Source organism: Apis florea, unplaced genomic scaffold, assembly GCF_048593485.1.
Source record: "Apis florea isolate Af1SG1 unplaced genomic scaffold, ASM4859348v1 contig_3036_pilon, whole genome shotgun sequence".
NCBI lineage: Eukaryota > Metazoa > Arthropoda > Insecta > Hymenoptera > Apidae > Apis > Apis florea.
In genome coordinates, this window is record NW_028256694.1 from 583,600 (window position 1) to 599,389 (window position 15,790).

A 15,790-nucleotide genomic window follows, 5' to 3' on the forward strand; every position below is an offset into this window, starting at 1 on the left:
GTGCAATATTTAGCGGTATTGACAGGTTGATATATCGACAGGGACAGATAACGAGGCTATAATATAGGAATCGTGTCTCACGTATGCACGTTTATGCGAATGGAGATTGTTCATAGTGGTGTAGAAACAGAAACAATAAACTTAGAACTCGTTTCGGATCTTTGTACTGCATCTCCATATATCGTCTGGCCACGTTATCTCAAAATGCCGAATTTCAAACGCCAAATAATTCACCGATTTATTTTCTTTTTTTTTTCCCCCTCCTTTCGTCGCATCTCTTTACATCTATCTATTATACTCCACATGAAAATCGAAAGCTTTTATCGGCTCGCGAAACAATTGTTAAAAGTCTTCTTTTTTTTTTTTTTTTTTTTTTTTTAAAGGAAAAGAATTTCGCTCCGCATCGTTAACAAGCATTTCTCCAAGATCGTTCCGTCGTGTTGTTATTTCGAAATTTTATCAGACCGCGAGTTTTATTACGATATTGATTGAGCAGAAAAGCAATATACGATAAGACGTTGCATAAAAATATTCGCCTAATTTTCCAATTGAATTTCCGTGTGGAAATATGGAAAATATATAAAAAATTGGAAAATTTTGAATAATTTGCATTCGTCATATATGTCACGTATCAAAGAGTATCGAAATCTAAAGCGACGTATTCTTTCTACCTGCACAAACTTTCTACCTATCTGTAATTTATTCGAATTAATTATTTTCAAACATCAGTGAATCACCCGCTAATCTCATACAGATATAAATTTAAAAATCATTTCGTCGATATTAATTAATCCCCGCACGATACGCGAAAAATACTCTTCGCAAAAGTTGCGTATTTCAATACGAAACTCGATCAGCAGGTGAAATTCACCGCAATTGAACAAGTTTGAAATCGTGGTTAGCTTAGTTGGAGAGGGAGGGCAACACTTGCACGGCCAATAACGCGGCCAGAAGTTAGCATTAAACTACTCGAACGACCATCTCTGGCATTCTCTGCCAGATCTAACCAAGTTTGCAATCAACTTACTTTATTATCAAATTACACGATAATGTATCGTGTACTCGTGTACACGCACCACTCTACGCGTATTCTACTTAATCCTACTCGTATCGAAACGGCGTTGTGTTGAAAATTGATAAATTGCACGAGTGACGCGAAAGAGTAGATTTTTCTATTCGCGTTTCGCCTCGTTAGTAGTATATCCAGTTGACTGGCGCACAATCGAGAAATGAAAAGATTGCCGTGCAATATTAACCACTCTAAAGATTGACGTCAACATTCACCTTGGCGCGTAATGATAGTACGTGCGATTATAATGTTGCCTCTGTCTACTTTCTTTCAACTCTCTCGAATAGGTAGTTATCAGTGCTGTTATTATTTCTTATTATTGCTTATTTGCTGGTAGATCAGAGGTAGAGAAGGGTTTGAGAAAAAATTTTTTTCGATCTCTGGAGATAGGAAAATCCGTACGTTTTTTCAAACGTTAAAATATACATATTTCCATTTAAGAAGCTTAGAAATTCGTAATTTTTTTTTTTTTTTCTTCTATTCATTTTTCGCTGAAAAGAAAAATCGTCGCACCATTTTTTGTTCGAGTTGAGTTTAAGATTACGAGGGAATCAATTAATCAATGGGTTAATTCAAAGCGAATCAGATAGATGCAAATTACAATGAACGAGGTAGTGTAATTAAAGGAATAGAGGCAGGGAATGTATATTTTATTCGTGTGGCTACGTAACAAGATATTGGCTTGCAATTATTGGGGCGATGGTGGGGGACAGATCAGAGATTGATAAATGAGGATAATTGAACGATGAATAATTCTCTTTCGAGAATTGTTTTTTTTTTTTTTTTTTTCTTTTTTCGAATGTATAGATTCGACACACAATGACGTTGTGAATCATCACGAATAATTGCTTCGTTTTGCTTCGTATTTTGTCCTCCTTGTTTCGAAGATTATAATGTTCTATACTTTTATCTTGACATTTTTTTTCTTCCGTAACAAATTGAAATTGTAAATAAAGGAACGGAATTGTAAAAATCGTAAATTACAGAGGGATGTCGCAAGGCAAAGAAGTTATTTCAAGAAATTTATTCTTACGAAATATATCATCCTTCGTTATGATATATTACTCGAGTTACTTGAATTATTACGAGCTATACACTATTTACGCGAGAGAATAATCGAAAATGTAAAATGTAAAATTCGAGGCAATTCATCGTCGCACAAACGTCGTTGAAAATGTTGAAATAATAAATTTTTTCATAATTTATTCCCTGTGCCACAATTATATCCGATAAATTCACGAAGAAAAAACGTCTAAACACGTGTACCTTCGTTTTTTCTCGAACACGCGTTGTCGATCTCGAACATTTAATAAAATGAATTACGAACAATTTCCAAATCAATTTTCAGAATTGCAAATTTAATGGTCGATTGCCAAGGGGGGGAAAAAGTGTTTCGAGGAATTGCTCGTTCCATGGGAATCACTTGAACACGATTTACGTCACGATTCGAGTAATAACACATTTCTGATGTTTGCAGATATCTTAAATTACATCTACAGTATTATTGTGGAATAAAATGTACGTCATTAAATACTCGAATCGTACATGTTATCTTATTATATATAAAAGGTTGCCTCTTCATCGATATTCCAATCGTTTTTTACTTGGAGCAAAAGGAACGATCTTCATTCTTCCAAAATTTCTTCACCAAATACACGTAAGATTTTCAGTGTTAATATTTAAAACATCCATCTTAAATAAAATATTTTTATTAATAACGTTAAATAAGTTACGTATTAAAGTCGAAAGTTCAATGTTCAATTTTATCGGCACAATTCGAATTATAATTCAAGTGTTTTTATAATTTAGGCCCCATAAATCAAGGGATCGATAGAACAATAGACTCGGATATTTTATTATTATTCGGATATCCCAGGCTCAACACCTGAATTAAGCTTAACTTTGCGTCTTCACGACGACCTTGTAAATATCGAGGCGTTGTACAAAGTGGCTCGATAAAAGCGAGCCGCGGCTACTTTTTCACCGAGGAGATAAAATAAGGGTCGCTCGCTCGAGACAATCGACCCTGATCGCCATTCGATCGTAGAATGAATATTTAACGTGGCACACACGAACGTAAGGGGGATACTTAAGCAATCACCCTTGTTTCTTTTCTGTTACAGATCGACGAGATGCCACTGTCGGAGTTCCGTAAAAAGAAGTTACTCTACGTTTTTAACACCTTCTTCGGTGAGCGAATACCACTCTATATCCCACTGTTATCCATACATACCAACCGTGCATAATTCATTTTTATAAAGTTTATTCGTCCGTTAATTGTATATCTATATTTAGAAGATTTTCGTTCGAAGAAGAAAAATTCGAAACCTCGTCCGTACTTCTTCTTACAAGTCCAACCTTCGTTTGGACTATACATTTTCTACATTCTTTTTATAATCAACAACGTTTCACGTTTGAGGAACAAAATCAAGCCGCCAACATTGCTTCCACCAAGAAGCAGTGAAAAAAGAAAAGGGAAAGGGAGAAAGTAGCTCGAACGAGTTTCTCGCCCAAGTGCGAGACGTTACAGCAATCCTCAATTTAGCCGTCAATCATCCCCAACGACAAACAATTATCCCGAGAAAATTTCACGGCCGAGAACAGACTCCAGGCAGAGGGATATTATCTATGGGTCCCGTGTATACCTAAGCTCTCGTCGCGAATCGGCCATTACTTTTCCTCCCTTTCGTTGCCTGGTAACGAAATAACCAAACCGATTCCCTCGATTCCTGGCTCAGCCAACGTCCATTCCTGGCCCCCTATCGCGGTAAGCAACGGGAACATCAACGCTCCACCTTCATCCACCGAGATGAAATATAGCCGGAGGGAGGAGTGGACGACACATCCTCGAGAGGGTATTTTTGGTGGTTGGGTTCGAATCGAGCGGACGTTTTGTCCCCCCCCCCCCCTCTACGTGCTGGGCAAAAGCGAGTCTAGCCAGGACACCTATTTACGGGTTAAACAATGGACGCGGTTAAAGGTGGATGGTGCACCAGGCCCGGAACAAGTTTCGCGGAGGAAGGTAAAACTTGGATGGAAGGGAGAACAGATGTTTTGAAAAAAATTGCATGTCGAACGTTCTTCCATATCGAACGGAAGAATTCGTCTAGAAATACATTAGGTCAAAGTTGTGCGACGACACGAGGTTATTAATAATGTGTCAAAGAAGGTTGCTTTCATAGACGCGAACCTACCACAACTGTTCAGTATTCATTCATGGCATGTCATCGCGTCAATTAACATGGCTTGTAACCGCGGCTTGCGTTCTTCCAACGTGAGATAAATATATATATATATAATGAAAAATTTCGTGTTTTCATCTTAAAAGCTAATATTGATTAGATATTTTTTCTTTTTTCATTAATATCTATCGTGAAAATCGTATTTATTATTTACACGAAATCTTGGATTTTGTCACACGGTTTATGACGATACGCATGGTGAATACATATAAGAATAATAAAAAATTTCGTGTTTTCATGTTTTGGAGGCTAATATTGATTAGATATATATATATTTTTTTTTCATTAATATCTATCGTAAAAATCGTATTTATTATTTACACGAAATCTTGGATTTTGTTACACAATTTTAAATTTCGCGAGATATATATATAAGAATAATGAAAATTTTCATTTTGGAGGCTAATATTGATTAGATATATTTTTTTTTTTTTTTCATTAATATCTATCGTAAAAATCGTATTTATTATTTTTATAAGAATAATGAAAATTTTCATTTTGGAGGCTAATATCGATTAGATATTTTTTTTTTTGATTTATTATTTACACGAAATCTTGGATTTCCTTTTGTCGCACGGTTTATGACGATACGCGTGTAAAAATTACGCGTTAGAGGATAAATAAACTGGCGAATGTGCGAATCGCGTTTGGTTAGTATGCCGGTGGAGGACGAGGCTGCTCGTATAAGAGCGTGGAGGTCACAGTGTACACGCTTCGCGGCTCTCATTAGCCCCTTACTTTCTTCCCTTCTTTGACCGTCGATCGACTGCTAAACATATCCTGCGGGGCTGCTCTTCGATACGGTATTTCACCGTGACCCAGAGAATCTTTGCGTGAAAGCTGGTGGTACAACGCGATAATTGATATCACACGTTTTCGAAAATTCTATTGCGAATTCTAGAATTCTAGTCGAGAGATAAGATAAAGTATTTGAGAGAAAAATAGGAGGTGTAATAATTTTGCCTCGTATATTTGATTGTTTCTGTGAAGAGTATACGTGTTCTGAGGTCGAAATTTTAAAAATAATATTTCCAATTTCAAAGAACGATTTAACGAAGTCGAATATTCGAGTATTTGTCTTACGATAATAATCCGACGAATAAATGAACATGGAAGGTAAAGAACGCGATACAAGCTAACGCGAAGAATAAATGTATTGAAAAGACACGTATAAGAAACATGTATAGACGTATTCAGATTTTTGTAGAAATACATTTAATGCATATACGCGTTTCATTGATATTATATCGAATTTCTATATTTATATACCTGGAAATTGGCGAAAACGAAACGATTTCATCCAATTTCATAATTCTTCAACAAGCTTTTTCAAAATATTATAACAAAATTATTGAAAAAATAATATTCAAAGAGAAGAATTTAATTTACTATTTAAATAGAAAACTTTCAACGCACTATCTAAAAACAAATTTTTACCAATTTAAAATTTCTCTCAAAAATTCAGTATAATTGTTTTAGTAGACAGATAAAACAGCCCATTGATGTTCCACGACACAGAAGCGCCTCGTCCAGCAAGCCTCGAAACGAATTATTGACCATTTCGCTTCTCAAATTGAACTGTGACTTAGGAGAGAACGAAATAAGAGAGAGAGAGAGAGCAGAGAAAGGATTCTTCTTAGGTGAAATTAGAATTAATAAACGGGAAATCCGCGGATGGATGCCGGAGGGATGGAAGGGAGACGCGTGAAAAGGGAGAGAAAAGTCGGGATACGAAATTGGGTCGACTTTGCGAAAACTAATGACGTCCGATTGAAACGGCGACCTTGCCTTGGTGGACGATGAATGGCACGATCGACGTCCTTTCTACGGATGGTGGAGATTTTGCACACAACTCTTGCTGGATACAGGCCAAAATACCATCCCTCTGCCCACCCGTGCCTTGCTCGTATTTCATTAGATCGATTCCTTGTTTCGTCGCCTTCGCGATTTTCGTTTCGACGCGTGCGAAACGATAAGCGTTAATGCCGATGCTAATGCCGTGTCCGATATCAAGGACGATATTACTTCGACGTTACTCTCAACGTTTATCTATCATCTGTTCTTGGTCTCGTGCCAAACTGGGTCCATTCCTTTCTTAACCTATTTCTTCCCTTCTTCCACCCGGCTATCTCGAGGATGCGCCTGCTGTACCGATCGAGTTACGAGCCATCTGCTGTAGTCGCCCGGGACAGGGACTTTTAAAGATTAAAAGATTAAAAAAGGTTTTTGTGCAAATGTGGATTCTTTTCCATTTCGTACACTTTATTTATATTGTGTTCTATGTTATTCCTAGATTTCAATCAGAGTGGCGCAATTGACAGAAAGGATCTTGACCTCGCTATACAAGTAAGCATTTAACGTTTTTGAACGATCGATGAATCGAGTGAGGGAAACGAAAGGAAATTACGTTTCTACTACTAAGAAGAATTCCTAATTTCTTTTTCTCGTAGCGAATCAACGAAAACAGGGGTTGGTCCGCTGACAATCCCAAGGCTCAAAGTATAAGGGACACTTTGCTTAAAATGTGGGATAACTTGAGGCAAGGAGCTGATACGGATCAAGATGGCCAGGTGAACGATAATATTTTAATACAAATTTTACCGATAAAAAAGGTACTCGAACAACGAACAAAAAAGAGGTTCGGTACGTATCAGAACGGATAATAACGCTGTTTTTGTATTTTTCAGGTGAGTCGAGAGGAGTGGTTCCAACTGTGGGAAGAATACGCGAAAAATCCATCGAACCCATCCGAATGGCAAGAAGCGTACATGTCTGTGACGTTCCAGTTGTTCGATGCATCCGGTAAGTTTGTTATGCTTTCAGTTTCCCAGAAAGCGTGAGGAAAATAATTGAAGCGCACTTTTGTCAAAATCTTTGGAAGATCCGTTAAATATTTATAAAAGGATCCGAAACTTTCAAAATATTCGAAACTTCTTTCCTATATTTTCCTATATTTTTGTGCAACACTTTTTGATTTTCTGTTCAATCTTTTCCTTTCTTTCTTTTATATTATTATGATATCATCGATAATTTCCAACCAACGATTCGATTAACAAAACGAAAGAAATAATTTTCTCACATGCTTGGAAAGATGCGTCGTTTCTGTTCTGTTCAGGTGACAAATCGATCGACGAGAACGAATTTTGTAACGTGTGCAGATACCACGGCGTCGCGGAGGCCGAGGCAAGGGAGGCGTTCAAAAAATTGGGGGTCGTAAGTGCAAATTCACTCCACCTCGAATTCGCTAATCCCATTGAATCGTCTCTTTGTGCACAGGGCGAGGAAATTACCTGGGATAAATTCACCAACCTCTGGAAGCAATATTTCTCCTCGGACGAGCCGACCGCAGCCGGCAACTTTATTTTCGGGAAAACTTCCTTCTAACTCGCTTTTAAACCCGCGGAAAAGTCAACCGACGTGCATAATATATATATTATTATATTGAACCTCCTTCAGTTCCTCACACCCTTCCTCCATTCTCACGTTGATTTCTCACCATCTCTCGATCTTGTCCCCTCTCGAGTCAACCTATTTGATTCGACAATTTGAATAATTCAACTGTGGACGTTTTGTTTTCTTAAAAAGAAAAAGAAAATCATTCCTTTCCTCTTTCTTTTTTTTCCTTTCTTTCTTTCTTTCTTTCTTTCTTCGACGATATATAATAAAAAGAATCGTCGTCCGCGCGAATCGATCGAAGAGACGTACGTTTGATCTTCAGCGAAGAACTCCTTCCGCCGCGGTAATAATAAATTATAACCTCACTGTATGTTTGTATATGTAGCGTTATTTAAATGTAAGAGAAACGAAAAAGAAAAAAAAAAAAAAAAAGAAAAAAAAATGATCGTGACTCGTGCAAGCCTCTCCTTCACGTCCAGTGGCAGAGATCGTTGTGTATGCTTTCGGGTGTGATCGAGTCGATCTCGATTTTCGTCTACGGAAAAATACAAAATATCTCCCTCCATTTGTTGAACAGACGATATTTTTCAGAGTTGAACTTGTTCGGAATAAAGCATGCCCGCGTATATAATGGCTTCACAGTTTTTCGTGTCGGGAAGAAAGAGAGGAAAGATATATAGAGGCGTGGTGTTGAGACGAATAAAAGAATAGAAAGAAAAAAAGGAGAAAAGGGGAAATAAAGAACAAGAAAAAGAAAATAAATAAATATGTCCTGGTTCGTAATTATCGGCAGAAATAAGTTAGAGATGGATTAAGAAGCGAGAGAGAGAGAGAGAAAATGTTGGCTTAATTATCGTGTAAGGAAATATTGCAGAAATGAAGTGTTATATTTTAAACGAGTTTCAATATTGCCCTAAATGTGTCTTGTATAGATATTATATTATATGCTGTTATACCGAGAGATAAAAGGTACATACAGAATATATGTATAGAAGAAAAATATACAAGGTGTTTAATATATTTGTGGAACGTCTTTGGAGTTGGTCAATTTTAATAAAGGTTATAAACGTAAAAATATTGGTATAACGGAGGCAAGACAAAGACAAAGAGGGGATGGTTCTATCTTCGTCTCATTTCGTCTGATACGAAATTAAATTGTTTTTGTAACTTAATAAATAAATTTGGGCATTTTGCATGATCGAACTTTCGAAGATGTTTCACAAATATATTAATATCTTGCACGTACACAATGTATCTACAGAGATATATAGATAAATATATATATATATATATACATGTATATATATATATATATTTATATATATAAATTTGAATAAACATACGATAGACTTTTCAATAAATTATAATTAAAGAGAGTTTTAAATTTTAATCGATGTCGACTTGTGAAGGAGCAATCGAACAACTGGTACGTATTTCAATTTTAATCCATTTAATATTTTATTTTGCCTGATTTTTCAATGAAATTTTTAAAATATTATATTGTTACTCTACTGTTTTTGACTTTTAATTTCAATTTTTTCCTTCAGAAAAAAATTTAACCAATACATGACATTATTATATTAATATTAAAATAATATTAAATTGTCGATAAATCATTTGACGAGCAATAGAAATTTAATGAATTTGTAATAAAGATGTGAAAAATATGAAAATAAAATGCTCGCATTCGTATTCGTATACACTAAATTTTTTTTACTTATAGACAACTTGTTTTAGAATTTATTGTAGCGACTTGTTTAAAAATCTTTTCTCAATATTATTTTTTTTTTTTTTATTGGTTTCATTGATAAAATATTTTTTATTCGGATTATAAAGGTGAGAAAACAAGGAAAATGAACGTGTACGAATACGATTGAGAGCAATTTACCGTTTAATTATATTCTTTGAAACTTTCTTCTGCTTCAAGAAGATATTGAACAACAATGTTGTTTCACGACTTAATATAGCCTGTCATGTAATTCTGAATGTACAATAAAAGAAAATTGAAAACAGTAAAACAGTGAAAATTGATTTTCTCGATTTTCAACACGAGATAGATAAAGTAAATAAAACAAAAATATTGATAAATTTTAATAAATTTTAGATGTCATTGAACTTTATTGTTGCATATATTTATTAGTTACGTGTTAATAAAAAAATAATAATCAAGAGATTATTTAACAAACGGATGCGTAGTATTTTTATAAATTCTTGAAAGAAAGATAATAATAAAATGAAAAAAGACAAAAAATTTGAAAAATGATATTTATTCGATATTTATACACTCGATAACGATGTCACAGTGATTCTCAGTGTGATGATTATTCTTACGTACAGTGCTTACATAAGCTTTCCAGATTCATATTCTGGAAATTATTATATGAAAATATTATAATTTTAGGATATTTTTTGAGACAAAGAATATAGGGATGAATATTTTTTTGTAAATAGATATATGAAATTAAACTTTCTTTTTTTTTTTTTAAGGGGAATATTTTTATTGCTATTTCTATAAGAAAAAGAAAAATATCAAGCGATTATTAGTAGTTTTATTAATAGGAAAAAATTATTACGAGTTTTGGAAACATTTTGATATAAATTTTGTAAAAGACAAGGAAAGCATGAACAAACGAATGATATTTCACGCGTACTTTTATATTTACATTTTATATGAAATTTAAAAAAAAAAAAAAAGCGAAATTAATAATTTTTATTATTATTATAATTACTATAATTGGCTTAATAGTTTTTCATGGAAAATGAAAATCGATTAGTGAACAATTTGCAGAAAAAATTGAAAATATCGAATTATATCTCTTTTTATATGAAATATTTTTTGCATACAAAAAAATACGAGTTATTTAATCAAGTTGAATCACTAAGTGATTCAATTTGTACAAGAAACAAAACTTTTATGCAGCATACTGTTTGAATATAATAAAAATGCTTGTTGTAAAAACTTGAAAGATAAATGAATAAAATTAACTTTTGCATCTATTCTTATCTCATTTTAATGAATATATAATTCCATTGAAATACATCAATAATTCGTGAGAACCACTGAGACACTTTATCGAGTGTACTTAATACCCCTTTAAGCTGTTTTCCTTGAAAACGAAGACTTCAATAAAAGCGAAAAGAAACAAGAGAGAAAGTAGGAATCTATTCACGTTTTGCCATGAATAATTTTCTTTTATTTATTGTGCTATTAATCAGAACTGCTATTAATCCAATGCACTGCATTACAATAAACACGATTGTTAATAGAATGACATTCGTTGTTGTATTATAATTTGTTATAAATAATTTACGTTAAAAATTTACAGAAAACTTCAGACAATTTTACAGAAAACTACAGATTTTTTTCTAAATAATAAAAATCATGGTCAAGATCAATTAAAGGTACAAAAAACAGAGGAGACGTTTAATTTGTTTAATTCGATTGAAAAAAATTCTCGATCCTAGATACTTAATTCGATATCAATTTCATTATAAAATGTATGAAGATAAATTGTAAAAGTTTTGACATTTGTTTCTATTATCAATCACTGCCCGTTGAAGATACGTGCAAATGCATACATTGAAATTGTATGAACATGTAAATAATGCCGGGCATGATCTGTTACAAGATTAAGAAATTATAAGATGCATAATGAAAAAAATCCTATTCCACTGTTTATAGTGTTGTAATGAAAAGAGGAAAATTGAGAGAAAAGACGAAGCGAAAGTATAAATGTCACGCTGGACGTGAATTTTAATAAGAAAAAGAGATAAATATAATCGCTGATTATTATTCGATAATATAAAAATATTAATGATGTTATTGATTATCTATAAATCGTATTGATAACAACATGAAAAGTAAATAAAGTTATGTAAAAACTAATTACATATTAACTCTTTAAATAAAGATGTCTGTGGACTAAAGTTTCAACTTTAGGATTAATTATTATTCCTGTCTTTTTATCACAATGATGTCTATTACGACGATCATTAGCAAATCTATTAATCTAATTTTTGACAATAATTATAAATTTGTTTAATATTTAATATTGTATATTTAAAAATGAGCAAAAACACAATAGATGAAAATTACACAGTTATTAAAGATTCCTAATTATATTTTAAGACTCATTATATAATCCTTTTTTTGTTTCTATCTCTCAGAATTAATAATTAAACACATCGTAAATGATATAAAGCCATCTTAAGAGCATCTTAAAGATATCTGCTTCTACATATGTATTTACATCTTAAAGACATGTTCCAAATGTTTTATTCTTATGTTATAAATCAATACAGAAGAGATTACAAAATACTCACCGAATTTTCTTGCATATCATATTTTCAAACTGACAGCATCATCTCACTGTAATAATAAATATTCAACATTGAGAAAAAAGAGGTTATCTTAGTAGTAAATTTTTTAAATTACTTATTGATATATCATATTATTTTATTTTATTGAAAAAGAAATATGTTTTACTAATGTAATTAATAATAATTATAGAGTAATTATGTATTAAAATATTCTTAAATTAAAATTCAAATATTTTGTAAATGTATAAATGATAGAAAGACATGATTTCAATTTTAAATATAACTATTATATATAATCAAATATCGTTGTAATAATGTATTTTGAATAAAGATATTCTTAAATCTATTAAAATTTTTATGCAATAAATATTTTACCAATTTATTTTCTCTCCGATTAATAAAAATATATTTCCAATTGATTGAAAAAAAGTAACACAGACACTGCACAATTATCGCCAACTTGAAAAATAGAAATCGATAAAACGATTAATCGATATATAGTTCGATTTTTAAATACATTAATAGTTTACCAGCTTGAACTAGCAGCACCATCTGTGTTACCTCAATAATGAATATTCAACGTTTCGTTATCTCATTCCCTGGAAAGGTTTGAAAACAAGATATGCAGGAAAATTCGGTGAGTAATTTGTATTATTCTGGTTAATTTCTAATTCTTTTATCTTCGTTAATAATAAATTATTATTTTATCGTTAATATATTAATGATATTTTAATATCGTATAATACTAAATTTCTAACCTCCATATCTTACGTTTTGGTTTGAATTATTCGTAATATTGATAATGTTTTAACTAAAAATTGGTTTTGTTCGTATCTTATCATTAATTATCGTCAGATAAACGATCAATTTTACGTACTATCATCGCGATTTAGAGTCTCAGTATCAATCAAACTGCCGGAAAACTCACTATGGTTGACCTAATCACTACATGCATTGCATATTACACTGAAGCCTTACAGCCTTACTCGATCTTTTCTCTTTACGCAATATTATTTTCCAATGCAAGTTTTAACTTTAATCAATGTTAGAGTGAATGGTATAGATAAATGTAGTGTGTGAAAAGTGTATTGCATGATTTTAACGTGTTGATTGTTCATTTGAAGTTACTGCCCCGTAAGGTGATATAAGTCAAGGCATAATGTAAGTATGATGATTAAGGTTTTTTTCAAAAATCTATTTATCACTGACTTATTAGTCATTTCAAAATGTCATAGGATATTTATATGTTCATAAATTTTTTCGTAGATATATACAAAAGTTTCTGAGTGTTAGAACGAGATCGTTATTAATATATATATATGCGTATAATATATAATTATCAGAAATATGATATTTTATTAATTATTAATAAAAACAATTATATATCAATAATATTATAAATGAAATTTTTTAATATATCATAAATGAAATAATACATTAGTATATATTAGTAAAACTAAAATATTAATATTAATGATTAATAATTTTTCACGATATCTTCTTCGCTGTTATTTTTTAAATATATAATATCACCTATATGTTTTGAAACATATTATACTTTATGTAAGAAAGTATTTTAAAATCTTTTAACAATTATTTATTCAATAATCCTTAAATGTTATTTGATATTTAGAAGAATTTTGAGTTGAAGAGAAATCAGAATACTACTAAATTAAATAGAATAATTTTTACAGGTTGGATTACAGTGATGAGTTAGAATTACAAAAAGAAGCAAACGAGGTGGAAGAATTTGCCATGACTTCGTTAGGAAGATTAATATTTGTAGATTTACATTGTAGACATCCAAAGTCTTTATCTTCAGATAAACCATCTGTAGATATTGCTGATTCTTTATCGCTTGCCTTTGAGAATCTTTTTTATATGCCATTTGACATTATAGAAAATTATAGCAATACTCTCCATACATTGGATATTAGTCATAATAAGTTTACTAGGTATGTATGTACCTATTATTTTGAATTTTTATGTACATGTGCGCTAATGCTTTGAGAAATATATATCTATTAATAAAAGCTCTACTTTTATATATATTTTATATATTTTATTTTTTTCATAAAATTTTTAGAAACTTACAATTTTTGGGTGAATTTGAAAATTTAACATCATTAAATCTAGACCATAATAATATAGATGACCACACAGTGTTTCCACATATGCCAAAACTTCAACTTCTGTGGTTAAATCATAACAGCATAGAAGAATTATATCCATTTATTAAGAATCTCTATGAGAGTGTACCCAACCTCAGGTATTTGTGTCTTATGGGAAACAAGGCTGCACCAAGTTATTTAAATGGTGGGACTTTTTATGATTATCTTCAATACAGGTATGGAAATTAAAAATAATTAAGAAGATATTAAAATTTTGTATTAAACATTTGCATGCATTCGAATATATGCATGGTATATTACTTAATTTTTATAAATATTTTTTTCATAAATTTTCTCATAAAAAAAAAAGGTTATACGTCATATCTTGGTTTCCTCACTTGGTACATCTGGATGATAGAACTGTGACTCCAGAACAACGTCAGGAAGCAAAAAGGCTTTTCAAGCGACCATTGTTAGAAAATTTAACTGAATATGCTCCTCTTCCAGAATGCATTAAACAATTGCACAATAAAATTGCAAATATATTTTCGAAACCAACACTGCCTTATAAATTAAAACCAAGAGGAACAAATTTTATTGTTTAAACCAGTATTATATTAGTAATGGTCTTGCTTGAAAGCTATTAAATTTATTAATTAAGAAAGAGATTAGAACAATATTTATAGAAACTTACATTTTTTATTTTACACGTAATTATAAATTAAATATACAGAAGCAATCACATGGGGCAGTAACAAAACAAATTTATTGTACAATTATTAAAGTATATAATTTTTCTGTTTACTACAATTTTAAAAACATAATTAACTCTTACGTACAATCGGATAATTAGTGACTATATGATATACACAAACTTAACAAAAATGTATTTAATTTATATTAATAAATAAAATTGAATTATGATTTAAAAGCTACAACGTTAACTTTGCAATAATGTTTCAATAAATATTATATGCTACACATTTGTATAATCATATACATTAGTGTGCATTTAAAAATATTTTATATAATAATAAATAAAATTTTTTATTACAAAATTATATATAATTATTTTTAATTAATATCTTTTTATCTATCCCAAATTTTTATTTTTTTGAATTATTTATAGATATTTTTTTAATCATTTAATTTTGTATATTAATCTTTATTTATTATTCTTATCTTTTTAGCACTTTTAGTTGAATCTTTATTCAACTGATAAATAAAATTTTTGACATTTTATTTTTATAATTTATTGCTTTATCAATTTATTATTTTTCCGATATAAAATTGTCAGATTGCGCAAGCTCAAAGTTTTAAACAGTTAATAATTTGTTTTTATATTTATCTAGAATATAAAAAATCTTTATCGGAATATGAATATAATTTAATATGATATTAAATTAATACATCTTTGTCTTAAACTTTGAATCATTATTTTAAAAAAATCAACAATAATTTTTGATAATCAAAATTTGCCAAATTCAATATTGTTTGCATATATATATATATTATTTAATATTTTTCCAATATAATAAATTTAATATTAATCATTGGTAATCAAAACTAAATATAATATTATTTGTGTGTTTTCTATTTAAAAATTTTATTGATAAAACTAATCTATATATATCTATTATATAATAATAGAG

General features: G+C 30.8%; 2 protein-coding genes and 1 long non-coding RNA gene across 6 annotated transcripts in view; 2 read left to right on the plus strand and 1 right to left on the minus strand.

Moving 5' to 3' along the window:
* The window catches only part of Scp2 (Sarcoplasmic calcium-binding protein 2), a 47,114-nt gene extending 38,207 nt beyond the window's left edge, over positions 1-8,907 (plus strand). Inside the window, exons 1-7 of one of the 4 annotated variants that reach the window (XM_086908070.1) lie at positions 2,599-2,726; positions 3,193-3,259; positions 6,605-6,657; positions 6,762-6,881; positions 6,999-7,113; positions 7,470-7,524; positions 7,588-8,907. In XM_086908070.1, coding sequence (XP_086764196.1) covers positions 3,202-3,259; positions 6,605-6,657; positions 6,762-6,881; positions 6,999-7,113; positions 7,470-7,524; positions 7,588-7,756 — 570 coding nt within the window. In that variant the 5' untranslated portion in view covers positions 2,599-2,726; positions 3,193-3,201 and the 3' untranslated portion in view covers positions 7,757-8,907. Of the gene's footprint in view, positions 1-2,598; positions 2,727-3,192; positions 3,260-6,604; positions 6,658-6,761; positions 6,882-6,998; positions 7,114-7,426; positions 7,525-7,587 lie in introns of those variants that run through there. The other 3 variants (XM_012487607.3, XM_086908072.1, XM_086908071.1) reach the window with 3 other exon arrangements.
* The window catches only part of LOC147657637 (uncharacterized), a 54,693-nt gene extending 42,107 nt beyond the window's left edge, over positions 1-12,586 (minus strand). Inside the window, exons 1-2 of the long non-coding RNA XR_015292055.1 lie at positions 12,403-12,586; positions 12,031-12,076 (exon numbers count right to left, since the gene is read on the minus strand). This is a non-coding gene — a long non-coding RNA (uncharacterized LOC147657637). The remainder of the gene's footprint in view (positions 1-12,030; positions 12,077-12,402) is intronic.
* Positions 12,424-15,069, plus strand: LOC100871500 (leucine-rich melanocyte differentiation-associated protein). The gene is made up of 4 exons (XM_086908073.1): positions 12,424-12,664; positions 13,722-13,982; positions 14,114-14,374; positions 14,509-15,069. Exons 2-4 carry the CDS (start codon positions 13,783-13,785, stop codon positions 14,741-14,743), a joined length of 696 nt encoding a protein of 231 aa, XP_086764199.1. The 5' UTR covers positions 12,424-12,664; positions 13,722-13,782; the 3' UTR covers positions 14,744-15,069.
* Positions 15,070-15,790: the final 721 nt, after the last annotated feature.